Below are 14,652 nucleotides of genomic sequence, written 5' to 3' on the forward strand. Positions count from 1 at the left end.
GGACAACAAACAATTATAAGGCAATAAACATAGTAAAAATGATAAAATACATCAAAAAATAATACTTACTTTTTTACTTTTTTTTGTTAGTTGTTTTCTTATTTTTTGTGGCTCCTCTGAGTCTTGTTCAGAATCAGACTCAGAGTTAGTACCACTATCACTTTTTGAAGAAGTGTCCTTCTTCTTTTGTGTCTTCTTTTTTTTCTCCTTCTTTTCTTCCTCTTTCACTCTCGTCAATTTTTCTTTCAGTTGTGCCCTTTTGACGATGCCCTAAAATAGGTAAAACATTAGTTTACATCATATGTATAAAACAATCCAAATTAAAGAAAGGATTCTATCGAGTTACCATATGACCCTTAATTTTAGCTTCTATCCTCTCAAGCATCAACTCCTTAGTCAAGTGTTGCAATGAGGGTGGTCCAGGAATTGTATCCGCTAGCTTGTTTTTGTGTTTGGATTCATGAAAGTATACAATCATGAGAGCATAGAGGCAACCATCAACGATTTTTTTTTCAATATGTGCTCACTTATGCTCTTGATGAGGAAGTCGAGGATATGGCCACTTTAATTCCACTCACGTATGGTGTCCACACGAAAAATCTGCAGCATGTGGACGGAAAAAATCTTGTTTATTGTTGTCGGCAACAAGAACGACATTTAAATGTAGAGGATGAACGTCCTCTTGAACTTAAGCCGATCTTCGTCACCGTCAACACCGATCTCCATCATGGAGTCTATCAATTGCTTCAATGTTTTGCCTTGGAAGCTTTTATAAACTTCCTTGTCCTCCTTACTAAGCTATTTAATATTAACTTTGCATGGAAAGAGCAGTCCTACAAAAACAGCAATACAACATCACCAATTACACTCCAATTCATTCCAAATACACCGAATACCAGTCATATATACCTTTATTATTTTTTTGATTACATGATATAATATGAGCTCAAAAGAATAGAAGAGAAAGAATAGATTACAAAGAATGCAAGTATAATAGTTTATGTAATCAATTACCAGATGCATTTAAGCCAAGGCTAGCTTCTATATTTTTCTGGTTGATGCTCAATACATGGTACCGGGTATCTAATGTGTTTCTTATCAAATCAAATGAATATGCCAACTCTTTCAAGAGCTTATGCGGCACATTCATTGGAGGGATGTGCATCAAACCATCAATCCCAATTCCTGGATGATGGCCTTCTTTTCATTGCTCATGTTTTAGAACTTATCATGCAGGAATCTTGTCGAGCATCTCAAATAATGAGTTTTTTGTAAACAAATGAGAATCATTTAAATAAATTATATTTATACAAGAAAAAATTAAGTTGATCTAAGATATATGTGCTTACATTATATTTTGCTACAACAGGATTCTTGCTTGCCATTTTTATTGGAAGGAATTGTAAAATAAGGTTAATAGATAACAACATCACCAGTTACACTCAAATTCACTTGAAATACATTGAAATACCAGTTATATACACCTATATTATTTTAGATTACATGACATAATATGAGTTCAAAATGATATTCAAGTCAACCAAACAAGCATAAATGACACTAGAAGTACAAGGACAATATTTTGTTTCTAGTTGCACCAAGGATAGGACAACAGCACCAGTTACACTCGAATTCATTTGAAATACACCAAAATACCAACCATATACACCTCTATTTTTTTATATTACATGACATAATACAAGTTCAAAATAATATTCAAGTTAATCAAACATGCATAAAATGACACTAGAAGCACAAGAACAATACCACCAGTTACACGCGAATTTACTTGAAATACAACGAAAGTTTCTATTTATACAAACTCAATTCCTAGAGACAAACTCGATTCAAGAACAATATAAAACAGTTATAACTGAGTGAATAGTAATATGCATTTTAAAGCAAGAACAGATAATGAATCTATTTAATAAATAGAAATATGACTATCTAGTGTTTCGCGATTGAAATAAGAGAAAAGTGAAAAAACTGGACAATTAGTGAAATAATACCTTGAATAATCTTGTGTCTTTTGTTTCTGTGTTTTTTATGGAGATTTTGAACTTCTCTTGTAGATTTTTTTGAATTTTTGCGACAATTTTGACAGTTACTTGAGAGAGTTCAAGCGTCGTTTGAATCTTTAGGATTGGAGTTTTGATCGAAGAAGAAGAAAAAGAAACGTCTTTCATAATCTGAGTGCGCTATTGAAACGGTTTAGTGAGCGCGTGTTTACACGCTCATTAATATAAGAGTTGTTTTTGTTAGATTTAAACCAATTTATATAAATTTGTAAGTTAAAAAACTTATATGTATAATAGGTCTATATATATATAATTTGACTGATATTTATCTATATTCAATTCTTAATAATTTATGAGCTTTTTATATATCAAACAATGTTCATAATGGAAGTAATTTAATTTCCTTATCCGAGACAAAATTTGTTATAAAGGCAAGTAATATATTTACATGATCCAAACACACAATTTTGCAGCTGATAGAAATAAAATTAATTATGAAGCATTTGTTTCCAAAATAAAGCTTTCTTTAGTTAAAGTTAATTAAACCAATTTAAAAACATTTAATTCAAAAATAACCTGATTGTGTCCTTATAAATTCTCAAGTTGAAGCCAATTAAAATTGCAGACAAATAAAACTATAATATGGTTTTTTCTTTTTCTTGTTTACTGAAAGGACACAAAAAAGAAAAAGGAATCGAGATTCGAAATCATGATAAGTTGATCATCACTTGAAAAAGGATAGTAATTAATTAACAAGCATGCAAAAAAGTGAAAAAATAAAAAAAAATGAAATGAAGTAAATTTTGGTGGTATGTCCTTTGGAGATTCCAGCGGCGACACTTAAAATGTCAAAATGAAGAGAACAATGTCCCGAAACGCAAGTGTTTGTTACTTAGCACAATACAAATCCCAAACCCAAACTCCAAACTCAGCTGCTTTCCTTTTCCTCATTCAGTCTTCTATCCTGTCAAAGACGCCAACTTTGGCGCAGTCTCCCTCACTTCCACATTCAGACAAAAACTCTCCACAGCCACCATCGCCTCTCTCTCCTCTTTCCTTTTCCTCTTTACCTTTCCCAAATAATAGCCCTAAAAATCCAACTAGTATCTTCCACCCCTTTCCCCTTTACTTTATTTCTCTACCTTTATCAATTTTCAGATTCTCCGTAGTTTTCTCACTTTCTGTTTCTCTCTGTCTTTCTTTTAACCAATCACTACCGCTTACTTATAACACACCCTCGAATCATGGAGTCGCCGGAAACATTACCGTTTGAGACGGCGGAGAAGATCATCCTCCGGTGGGACTCGACTGCGTCGGAGGAAGCAAGGGAGAAGATGATCTTCGACGGTGACCGCCAGGAGGTGGATCGTTACCTCCAGGCCGTGGATGAAATCCAACGGTCCATGTCCTCCGCCTCTATCTCCGACGACCCGAAGGTCAACTGTGCCCTCCAGATCGCTATGGCTCGCCTGGAGGACGAGTTCCGCAACATCCTCATCTCCCACACCAACCCCATCGAAGCCGATTCACTCATAGACCCCACTTCCCTCCATTTCACCACCCCAGAAGACGAAGAAGACCATGACCAACAACAACAACAACAACAACAAGACGCAGCTGCTGATTCTTCCTCATCGTCCTCCTTTTCCTCAGCTTCAAAGCAACGCCATCTCAACGACGGAGACAGCAGCGAGGCCGATGGCTGCGCTAATCTCTTCCGCTTCAACAGCGGCGACGGTGCTTCCAGCGTGAACAGCAGCTACCGCTCCACTAGCAGCATCCGGGAGATCGATCTGATACCCTCGGAAGCAGTCTACGACCTCCGCAGCATCGCGGAGAGGATGATCTCGTCCGGCTACCTCCGCGAGTGTATTCAGGTGTACGGCAGCGTGAGGAAGTCCGCCGTGGACGCCAGTTTCCGGAGGCTTGGGATCGAGAAGCTGAGCATAGGCGACGTTCAGCGGCTGGAATGGGAGCAACTTGAAGCCAAGATCAGGCGCTGGATAAGGGCCGCCAAGGTGTGTGTGAGGACTCTCTTCGCCAGCGAGAAGAAACTTTGCGAGCAAATCTTCGATGGAGTCGGCACCGCCATCGACGATGCTTGCTTCATGGAGACAGTGAAGGGCCCCGCCATTCAGCTCTTCAACTTCGCCGAGGCCATTAGCATAAGCCGGAGATCCCCTGAGAAGCTCTTCAAGATTCTTGACCTTCATGATGCGTTAATGGACCTTATACCGGACATTGATGTGGTTTTCGACTCCAAGTCCTCCGAGTCCATTCGGATTCAGGCCGCCGAGATACTTTCCCGTTTGGCGGAGGCCGCCCGAGGGATCCTCTCGGAGTTCGAGAACGCCGTGCTTCGAGAACCTTCCAAGGTCCCTGTCCCTGGTGGCACCATTCACCCCTTGACGAGGTATGTTATGAACTATATCAGCTTGATCTCGGATTACAAGCAGACTTTGAACGAGCTTATTGTGTCGAAGCCATCTACAGGGTCTCGGTATTCCGGTGATCCTTCTACTCCGGACATGGATTTCACTGAGCTGGAGGGCAAGACCCCTCTGGCTATCCACTTGATTTGGATCATTGTGATATTGCAGTTCAACTTAGATGGTAAGTCCAAGCACTATAAAGATGCATCTCTTTCTCACCTCTTTATAATGAACAATGTCCACTACATTGTTCAGAAGGTGAGGGGCTCCCCTGAGTTAAGGCAAATGATTGGTGATGAGTATTTGAAGCGCCTCACCGGAAAGTTCCGCCAGGCTGCTACCAGCTACCAGAGGGCAACTTGGGTCAGGGTCTTGTATTGTTTGAGAGATGAGGGACTCCATGTAAGTGGTGGCTTTTCTTCCGGCGTCTCCAGGAGTGCTTTGAGGGAAAGGTTTAAGTCCTTCAATGCCATGTTCGAGGAGGTTCATAGGACTCAAGCTGTTTGGTTGATACCGGATTCTCAGCTCCGTGAGGAGCTTAGAATATCTATATCGGAGAAGCTGATCCCGGCATACCGCTCCTTTCTTGGGCGATTCAGGAGCCATATAGAGAGTGGAAGGCATCCAGAGAACTACATTAAATACTCTGTTGAGGACTTGGAAGATGCTGTTTTGGATTTTTTCGAAGGAACCCCTGTTTCGCAGCACCTGAGGAGGAGATCTCAATGATGGACTGAAAATTCTAAATTGACTTCCACAAATTAGATCTTAGGACACATTCTTTCAATTTTTTTTTCTTTCCTTCCTGGAGCGTTCAGGTAATTGGGTGCACAAGTGCTTCAAGATTTCTCAAAGAATGGAAGAGCTGATTCATAATCTCGTTGAAGTTCCTGAATGCTGCTGCCATGTAAGCATGTTATTTGATTTCATACCACATTCTAGATTTTGTTTCATTTGTTTATATTATTGGAATTTGTTGTATGTGTGTTCTCATTTTTAGCTCTTAAGGTTCTGAAGGTTAAAAGGATGTTTCCTCTTGTAGCTTCATATGACTCTATACAATGTGATAGTTTTGAAACTAATAGATGCATGTTGAAATTGAAGTTTTTGTAGCTTTTGGCCTTTCGGCATCTGTATCTTATGTTTTGATATTTCTTGAGATTCATACACCAAACATCTTAGAATAATACTACCCCACAAATCATGATAAATTTTGTTGCCAAAAATGCAACCTCGTGGATCTTTCGTCCATTTATTTGATTTGCTATTTATACAGCGTAATAATAGCTTTGCCAAGTATAGTATATCATAAATTCATAATTCGTTTCAAGTACAAACTGATTTAAACTGTTTCAGTAAGCTAAATTCATAGGTATCGGTGATTGATTATACGTCTCACCAACTTGGTTACCTCGGAGAACTTTGATTGGGGTACCTGTGTTGTTTGCAATTGGATCATCTGGTACTGGTTAATGATGATGTCTCCTTTTATGCTTCATGATAAAATACTAATGTTCTGCTCATTAGAAATCATACCGTTTTATTGAAACTTGAAAGGTCTTATTTTATGAGGATCACACAGCCATATTGGATAGCACCTTGTAAGCATATACTTATTTGAGAAATGGTATCATGGCTCGTATTTCTTAAATGAGTAATACCCTAAATAATTTTTTAAGGATTTTTTAGTTGGAAATTTTAGTGTCTAATATGTTTTAATAAAAATATTTGATAACAAAAAAAAATTAGTAAAAAAACAACCAAAATTTATTATTTTTAGTTTTATTTAATATATTCTGTAATAAATAAATATTAAATAAAATAAATTTGAGCTGATTATCTTTGGTCTTTTTAGTATTATCGATGTGTTTTAATTATCAAGTTAATTTTTAATTGGACAAATCAATCTTCATGTTAGGTTCTTCTGGAGAGGCTAATGGAAGCTTGCATAGTTGGACGTACCGACTTGAAATATTAAAAATCTTTAGTGGCTTTTCATGGCTTTTTTTTAATTTTTATTTTTAAATAACAATGAAGATTGATTTGGTTGAATTTGTTAGCCGGAGATTAATAGGAATCTAACACGGGACTAGTTTGCAAGGTTTTGAGAATTAGCCTGGTTCGACTGAATGACTGGATTAATCGGGAACTGAACAGTTGCCGATCCAATCATCATAGGCCTCTCAAAGAATTGGGAAAAAACAAAAAACAGTTTGAGCTGGTTGATAACCGGTGAACCGGTTGAGTCATCTGCGATTTGGTCGATTCACCTGGATTTAAAAAAGTCCCTTAACTGAGACAAACCCTTAAATGAGAGCAATCTTCTTTATCATGGATAGTTATCCTTTGCAATTGAGTGAGTGCTTTTCTTTTATACAGTCATTAGAATTATACTGGCAATTGACACAGCCGGAATAGTAAATCATATTTGTTTAGGTGTTACTAGATGACTAAATTACCTACCACAATTAATAAATATTAAATAAACTAAATTTTAGGTTTTTTTTTTGTCTTTTTAGCATTATTGGTATTAATGAAATTTTTCTAGTATTGTTTTTCCATTGAGAAAAATGATTGGGAACCAAAAATTTCAGTCTAAAAAAATTAAAAGTTTTCTTATTTGACTTTATTTGTATCACTTCCATATATTTTTCCTTTTAATATCCACGCACCATATCACACATTGGTTTGTCATTAATTATTTAATTTTCTTATACACTACTAAAGACTAATAAAATAATATCTTTTAATTAGCATTAATACTAATTTTTTTTTTTTTTTGAAGGACACAATGAAACCTTCGTCACCCTGCAGCAATAAATCTCCTTCATGCGTTGCATTGGTATGTAATGATATTATTATGATTTTTCATTCACAACGTTAATGGTAATGTCGGTTATATTATGTATTTAGTGTTATTTTAGAAAAATAGTTTAATTATTTTAATAAGAGATTTAATTAGTAATAATTTATAGAAAAAATGATAGATAGGTTCTGATTTTTTTTAATTTTTGACAAATACATCTTTGACAAAATTTAAATACAAAAAAGTCATTGACTTTAATAAACGGAGGACAATTTAATCCTTCCATCTATTTGCCTCTCATACACCAAACAGATCTGACTGACATAGTTGAAACAGTGTCCAGGTGTCCGTTATGGTGCCACGCTGGAAGGGGAATAAAGTTCAAAGGACAAATAAGTCCTTGACGTCGTTTTGCAAATAAAGTTCGAAAGACAAATAGGTCCTTGAGAATTTAGTTCATTATGCTTTTATTATACTTCTATTATGAGAATTTAGTTTAAAAAATTATGTTTGTATTTTGAAATTCAGTTAACTTGTTGTATTCTGCAATTTAGATTATTTGTATTAAAATTGTAGAAATTGGGCTTGTTCTGTTTCTACTTTTTTTTCTTAAATTGCATTAGTTCAGTTTTCTCACATTAATTAGCATTAGTTAGAATTAGTGCATTTGTGTATTATATTATAACTTGTTAAATTACATTAGTTCAATTTTCATCATACCAGTGGTATTAGTTAGCATCAGTTCATTTATGCATCAAATTAGCATTAATTCACATGTACATCATTCATGTATTAAGATAGCATTAGTGCATTTGTGTATTATATTAGAACTAGTCTTTTTATCCATAATAATATTACGGGAATAAAATTTTTTAAAATTATAGTTCACTTTGTTCTGACAGTATAAATTATGTATGGCACAAAAGATTTATAAAATCAAATTACTTTTACAAAAAAGTCGTAAGTTGACAAAAGTCTCTGACTAAGAAGACCAAGATATCTGTAGATAAAAAATTAAATAATAAGATTTTTGATTATTATTTTTATATGAAAAAGTCTAATTTTTTATTAATAGTTAATTTTAACATTGGTTATCTAAAATTTAAAATAATTTAATATGTCTACTTTTATATTTAAAATATTTTAATTGTAAAATAATTTAACATGTATACTTTTACATGAAGAGAGATAGATGAGAGAATTAAAAAAGGGAGTTTATTAATTTTGAAAAAAAATATTTTCTCTTAATTTTAATAAGAATGACATGTGACACATTTGATTATTAAATTAGATAATAATATATGATACATAATATATGTATATTTCAATTAGATAGTAATATATGATACATATAGAAACATAATGAACTAAATTCTCAAGGACCTATTTGTCCTTCAAACTTTATTTGTAAAATGACATCAAGAACTTATTTGTCTTTCGAACTTTATTCCTCTTCTAGTGTGGCACCATAACAGACACTTGGATACCGTTTCAATCACGTCAACCAATTCATTTGGTGTATGAAAAGTAAATAGATTAAAGAATTAAATTGTTCTCTGTATATTAAAATAAAAAATTTTTTGTATTTAAATTTTGTCAAAAATATATTTATTAAAAATTTAAAAAATTAAAAATTTATCTATCTTTTCTTTTAATTTATATACATTCAGTATTTTTTTAGAAAAAAATAAAAATTTAATGGCATCTTTGTGCTTGACGTTTTTGATGGAGAGAACTACTCATTTACCCCCTTAACAAAAGATTTTAATAACTTTCGAACTTATATAATAAAGAGGTTGTCCATCATTCGATCTATATAATATCCATAATTTTATGTATATAACATNCATTTAAATGATCAAATAATACAATATTATGTATATATTAAACCAAAACAAAATGTTTTCATAATTGAATTTATAAAAGTTATAGGTGAAAAAAGCATACAAAAACATAAAAAAAAAATGTAATTCAAAATCTAAATAAGAACAATGAATAAGTGTATGTTATTGATTTTAGGCACATAGAAATTTAAATTAATAATAAAAACTGAAAAAATAAAAAATAATGAAATTAAAATTATAAATTAATCAATTTTTTTAAAATATAAAAAGTTAAAAATAAAAATTATTTTAAAAAAATAAAAACAAAAATTAAAAACAAAAAATATTTTTATAAATCAATTAGTCCCTTATACGTCCGTTAATAGGCCTACGTGGCTATAGCAATGATACGCGTCACTACAGAATTGCTCTTTATCTGACGTGGCTAAAATGACCGTTTTCACACAGCTCAATAACACATTGTTTTGGCAAGACAAATTCTGATCAAAAATAGATTTTTTAAAATATTGAGTTTTGATTTCTGATATTGGCGAGTTACGTTGTTGATTTGGTTTCTAACTTTTTAATCGTTATAGTTGGGTTTTTTATATTAGAAGAAGAAAAAGTATAAATAAATAATAAAAATATTAAACAATGTAAATAATAGATATATCAGATGTTTATTTTATTAGTGTATGAATGTTTATTTTAATATTAAAATTTAGAAGTGTAGTGTGTTTTAATTTGATTGGTGGTTGTTTATATTATTCAACAAAATCATTGTCCCCTAATATTTTCCTTAAAAAAAATGTACCAATATAGTCCTTTCTCAACGTCATTAATGACACAATTCAAGTATTGTCACTTTGAATATATTAAAATGATATTGTATATGTTTTGGTGCTAAATTCAGGGTTTGAACAATTCTTAAAAAGAAGAGGAGTAATATTTTAGTATTGTTCAAACCCTCAAACAATGTTGTCTAATATTTTTTTAGTGCTAAAACGCATACCACGACATTTTAATATGTTTAATATGACAAAATTTAAACTACGTCGTATTAAATTCTAATGACAGAAGATATACAAGAAACTATATTATTACACTTTTTTAAATTTAAAGGATCAAACTATAGCAATTAAAAAATTAAAGACTAAAATAGGATTTAAATAAAACAAAATTATTTCTCAGTGTTGGAGCATGCAAAAATAGGTTGTTCAACCTTCATCCGTTAGCAATATGGGAGAAGTTCCTGTTAAAAAATTATTTTAATTTTTTAATTTATTTGTGAGTAATATATATATTAATTATAATAATAAATTATGCTATATTAAATTAAATAGCTTATATAATGGTGATTTTATTTATTGTTATAAATGCTAAATTGAATAAGTCATTATTACTTTTGATTTGGAATTAAATAAGAATAAAACAAGATATTATCTTTTGTTCCTTAGATAATTATCTTTTGGATTTTAGATATATTATCTTTTGAACTTTAGATACTATTTTTATTTGGACTTTAGAGTTTAATAGGTGCCATGCCTCAAATATAAATAGTGCCTTCACGGTTTCGATCCCCAATAGGGGTGTTCAAAATCGATCCGGACCGAACTAAACCGACGAACCGAACCGAAAAAATCGAAAACCGAATTAACCGATAACCGAAAAAAATTGATTTTGCTGTTTTTTGTTCGGTTCGGTTCGGTTTTTGGTTTTGCATCTGAAAACCTTAACCGAACCGAACCGAACCGGTTAGTAAAAAAACCCTAAACGTAAACGTTACTAACCCACCCCCACACGCGTGACACACCCATACCCCCTTTCAAACGTTCACACCTGCCGGCTGCCGACCTGCGCCCAGCCAGCCAGCCACCGCTCCCTCTTCAGTACTCATCGCACCCAGCCACCCACCAGGCCACCACCGCGAAGCCTTTGGCCCGTCGCACATACACACAAACGAAGCCACGCCGTCGCACTCAGTCACTCTCGCTCTCTCTTCTCCAAATCCCCAAAGCACGACGCCACCCACAGCACCACGCCGAAACCTTCCTCTTCGCGGAGACGCCACCCACAGCACCACGCCATCGCCCACGCACAGCACCACGCCGTCGCCGTTGAGACGCCACCACCCAGCGCCAGCAGTGTTTCTGGGTTCTCCCACTCAGCGCCACTATCATCAGTTCAACCCACTCCCAGCACGGCAGCACCTCCGAGTCTCCCAGTCAGCCTTCCTCCCAAGTCAACATGGAGCCCGAGCCACCGATTCAGGTAATTTGCTGTTTATTGCTGTTTACTGGTTGTTTATTGGTGGTTGTTTACTGTCAATATGGAGCCCGAGTCAATATGAACCATTTGCTGTTTACTGGTGGTTGCTGTTTAGTGTTTATTGCTGTTTATGGTTGCTATTTATTGCTGTTTAATTTGAACCATTCCAAGTCAATATGGTTGCTGTTTATTGCTGTTTAATTTGCTGGACACCGGAGTCAATCTCAACTTCCTTTTGGATTTAGATGTTTCTTGCAATTGCCTTTGGCATATTCTAATGTGTTGCGAATTGCAATTCTCGCTTGCTGCAGTTCCCCTTCTTTTGCAGTGATAGAGAATATATCATTGGTAGAAAAATTTGGGATGCTGGACAAGCTTACTGCTGCGTAACAAAGGTTTGTAAATGTTTTCTCTGCTGGATAATAGTGTGAAATGGTGATGGCTTTATAACAAAGACTTATGATGTTGCAATTTAGCTTTCAGTTTTTTAGTTAAAAATTTGACTACTATCAAGTTTCTAGGATACTTCAGCTCAAAAGAATCACTGTCTTATTGTCATAAAAAAATTATGTTTATTCATCTTGATTATCCATTCTAGAAACATAATTTGTGTCAAAACATACCATTTTCCTTTCTCTTCCCTTGTCTGCAAATATTTACACACTAGTTTTTTATAGCTTCATAAGTACAGAGAGACTTGAAATCCATGTCACTAATATTGTGAAGTGTGCTGCCTTATTGTTTACTCAACCTCATAGCAATATTAAAGTGAAGTTATTGGGATTCAATAAGTCATTTCCCTTGACATGGAATAGCTTGTAGCTAAAAATGATAATGATCTTATTCTTAGCTAGATATGATTTTTCATTCTTTTGGGATTGAGAATTTATATTATATTTCTAATCTCTTATATCAATTTGTTTAGGGTGTCCCTTGTCCGTCTATGCCAAGGCACAACAAACCTAAACGAGTTGATCTTTATTATTCAAGCTGGTGCATTCGTCCAAGTAAGAGGAAGCTTAAAGTTTAACTCAAAGTACTTTTTACTTATGTGTGTTGCATGTGTTAAAAAATCTTTTATGTGTCTAGATAACTACTTATTATTGAAGCTATCTGCTGTACTTTCTAAAAAGACAGCCAATACTATTATATATAGTCTGATACTTGGATGAAAAAGATTATGTTAGGAGCCCACACATTACTAAAGTACATAGAAGAAAGGATATATTAAGAAATAGATATGATGTGAACTAGATAGTAGTGGGGACAGACATATACTTGTATCCAACTTGTTCAGTTGTGTTGAACTATTAAACTTCTTTAATTGTCGTATTTGAATTCTTTTGTCGTTAAATTTCATTAGATCAAGACTTTGTTAACTATTGTGTATTTGTGTTTGTCGATTTTAATGTTATGACTTTGCGAAATAGTATGGTAATATTTTTCTTGAATTGATTAAAAAACCGAACAACCCGAACCAAACCAAACCGATTTTAATTGGTTTGGTTTGGTTCGGATGGCCTTGACAAAAAAACCGAACCAAACCGAACCGCAGTTAAATTAGACGATCGGATCGGATGACTTTTCCCTCAAAAACCGAACCAAACCGCACCGCGAACACCCCTAATCCCCAATATATCAAAACCGCATTTGTTGCTCTTTCCCATCAAAAGAGTTACAATTCAGCCACCTAGGAATACAGAAGGTTTTGGTTGAGAAAGATCGAAAGAACCACAAAATCCAAACTCTTGTTGAGAAAATTCTAACAAGTGGTATTAAAGCCGTCTATGGTTAAATTATTAAAAAATTTTAAATTTATTTTATTTTAATTTAAATCTTAATTTGAGGTTATGAAATTAGATTTAAATATATGCTGTTTTTGGATTGTGTAGCACATGTTAATAAAACTAAAAGAGTATATAAAAAGTGCATAAAGAATACACAAATAGTACATGAAGAGCACAGAAAGAATACAAAAGGTATATTTAAAAAAAATGTTGCATTCTTTTATATATGTACATATTATTTTTGTCTGTGTCTCGATCGATCCAAATATTGGAGCTGTTAATTTGTAAAATTAAAAAAATTTAATTAATTTTTTGATTATGAACACTACACATCCATAGAATTAGTATATTTATCATAAAACTTTTTGTATGCACTATGATTTAATATGTGAATCCGATTTTTTTTTAAATAAAAAAGAGATTCTTTGTTTGTTTATATTTTTTTATACCATTCTATATGGATTCATTCTTTTGACAAATTCATTATTTTTTGTTTTATATGGATTGAATCATAATGATTGATTCTAATCTTAATGGATAAAAAAAAATTTTGCCATATAAATTTGTTGAACAGTTATAATTATGTCTTTCTTTAAGGACTAAAAAGATACCATTAAGATTTAATTTCTTTTTGAAATTTAAATATTTTTTTATTGTTACATAAGAAAACTAGTAACAATTTGGATTATTATACCTATCTATTTTATAAAGATTTAGTTTTGGAATAAATTGATTAAACATTATGCTGCCAAAATAATCTCTTTTGTAAAAATTGATTTATTTAAAATATTATGAATATGTTGATATGTAATTCACGCGAATATTGGTCAACCCAAAGGAAGGTCTATATTTGGCCGAATTACATACACATATTGATCGTAAATACATGTTTGGGTAGCTAATTAAGAATAAAGTAATGCTTATTATTTATGCGGACAATAATCGGCCCAAAGAAAGTTTATTGTTAGGCCAAATAATAAATATTGTACACTTTTGTTTATTTTCTATTAATTATGTGATCAATAATCGGTCCAAAAAAAGGTTATTATTTGGTCAATTAATAGAAAATACATGCGGCAATAAATAGGTTGCGAAGTTTAAGTCTCCATATGCGCATTAAGTCGGTCCAAAGAAAGGGTTAATGTGTGATAGAAATTTTGATAATATTTGATTACTGAAATGAGAGTATCACTTACAGTTAATTTTTCTATCTAAATATTGAAAATTAATGTTGTTCTAGATATCTCAATATGAATTTTTCTCATTATTTAACTAATGTTTACTGCATGTTCCTTTTGTTCTATTTCAGAAACTATGGCTTTAGCTACCAATGTTTCTACACAAATTAGCAGTATTTCTATGTTGAATGGTTCAAACTTTAAAGTTTACAAGGATATCGTGGAGATTGTCTTCAGTTGTATGGATCTGGATATAGATCTTTGAGAGGAGAAACCCATTTTCACTCCGAAAAATCTCAATGAGGTTAAAATAGAGAAGTGGGAGAGATTCAATCGAATG

At 33.0% G+C, this 14,652-nt stretch overlaps 1 protein-coding gene across 2 annotated transcripts; it reads left to right on the plus strand.

The window, feature by feature from the left end:
• The first annotated feature begins 2,890 nt into the window (after nucleotides 1-2,890).
• LOC107464864 (exocyst complex component EXO70A1) lies at nucleotides 2,891-7,892 on the plus strand. 2 transcript variants are annotated; one of them, XM_021132161.2, is made up of 4 exons: nucleotides 2,891-5,357; nucleotides 6,369-6,806; nucleotides 7,236-7,292; nucleotides 7,593-7,892. In XM_021132161.2, the coding sequence occupies exon 1, from the start codon at nucleotides 3,263-3,265 to the stop codon at nucleotides 5,177-5,179; it is 1,917 nt and encodes a 638-aa protein (XP_020987820.1). In that variant the 5' UTR covers nucleotides 2,891-3,262; the 3' UTR covers nucleotides 5,180-5,357; nucleotides 6,369-6,806; nucleotides 7,236-7,292; nucleotides 7,593-7,892. The 2 variants fall into 2 exon arrangements, with proteins under 2 accessions (XP_020987820.1, XP_052110034.1); XM_052254074.1 differs by lacking the exon at nucleotides 6,369-6,806.
• The last annotated feature ends 6,760 nt before the right edge of the window (nucleotides 7,893-14,652 follow it).

Source organism: Arachis duranensis, chromosome 9 (genome assembly GCF_000817695.3).
Source record: "Arachis duranensis cultivar V14167 chromosome 9, aradu.V14167.gnm2.J7QH, whole genome shotgun sequence".
Classification (NCBI taxonomy): Eukaryota; Viridiplantae; Streptophyta; class Magnoliopsida; order Fabales; family Fabaceae; genus Arachis; species Arachis duranensis.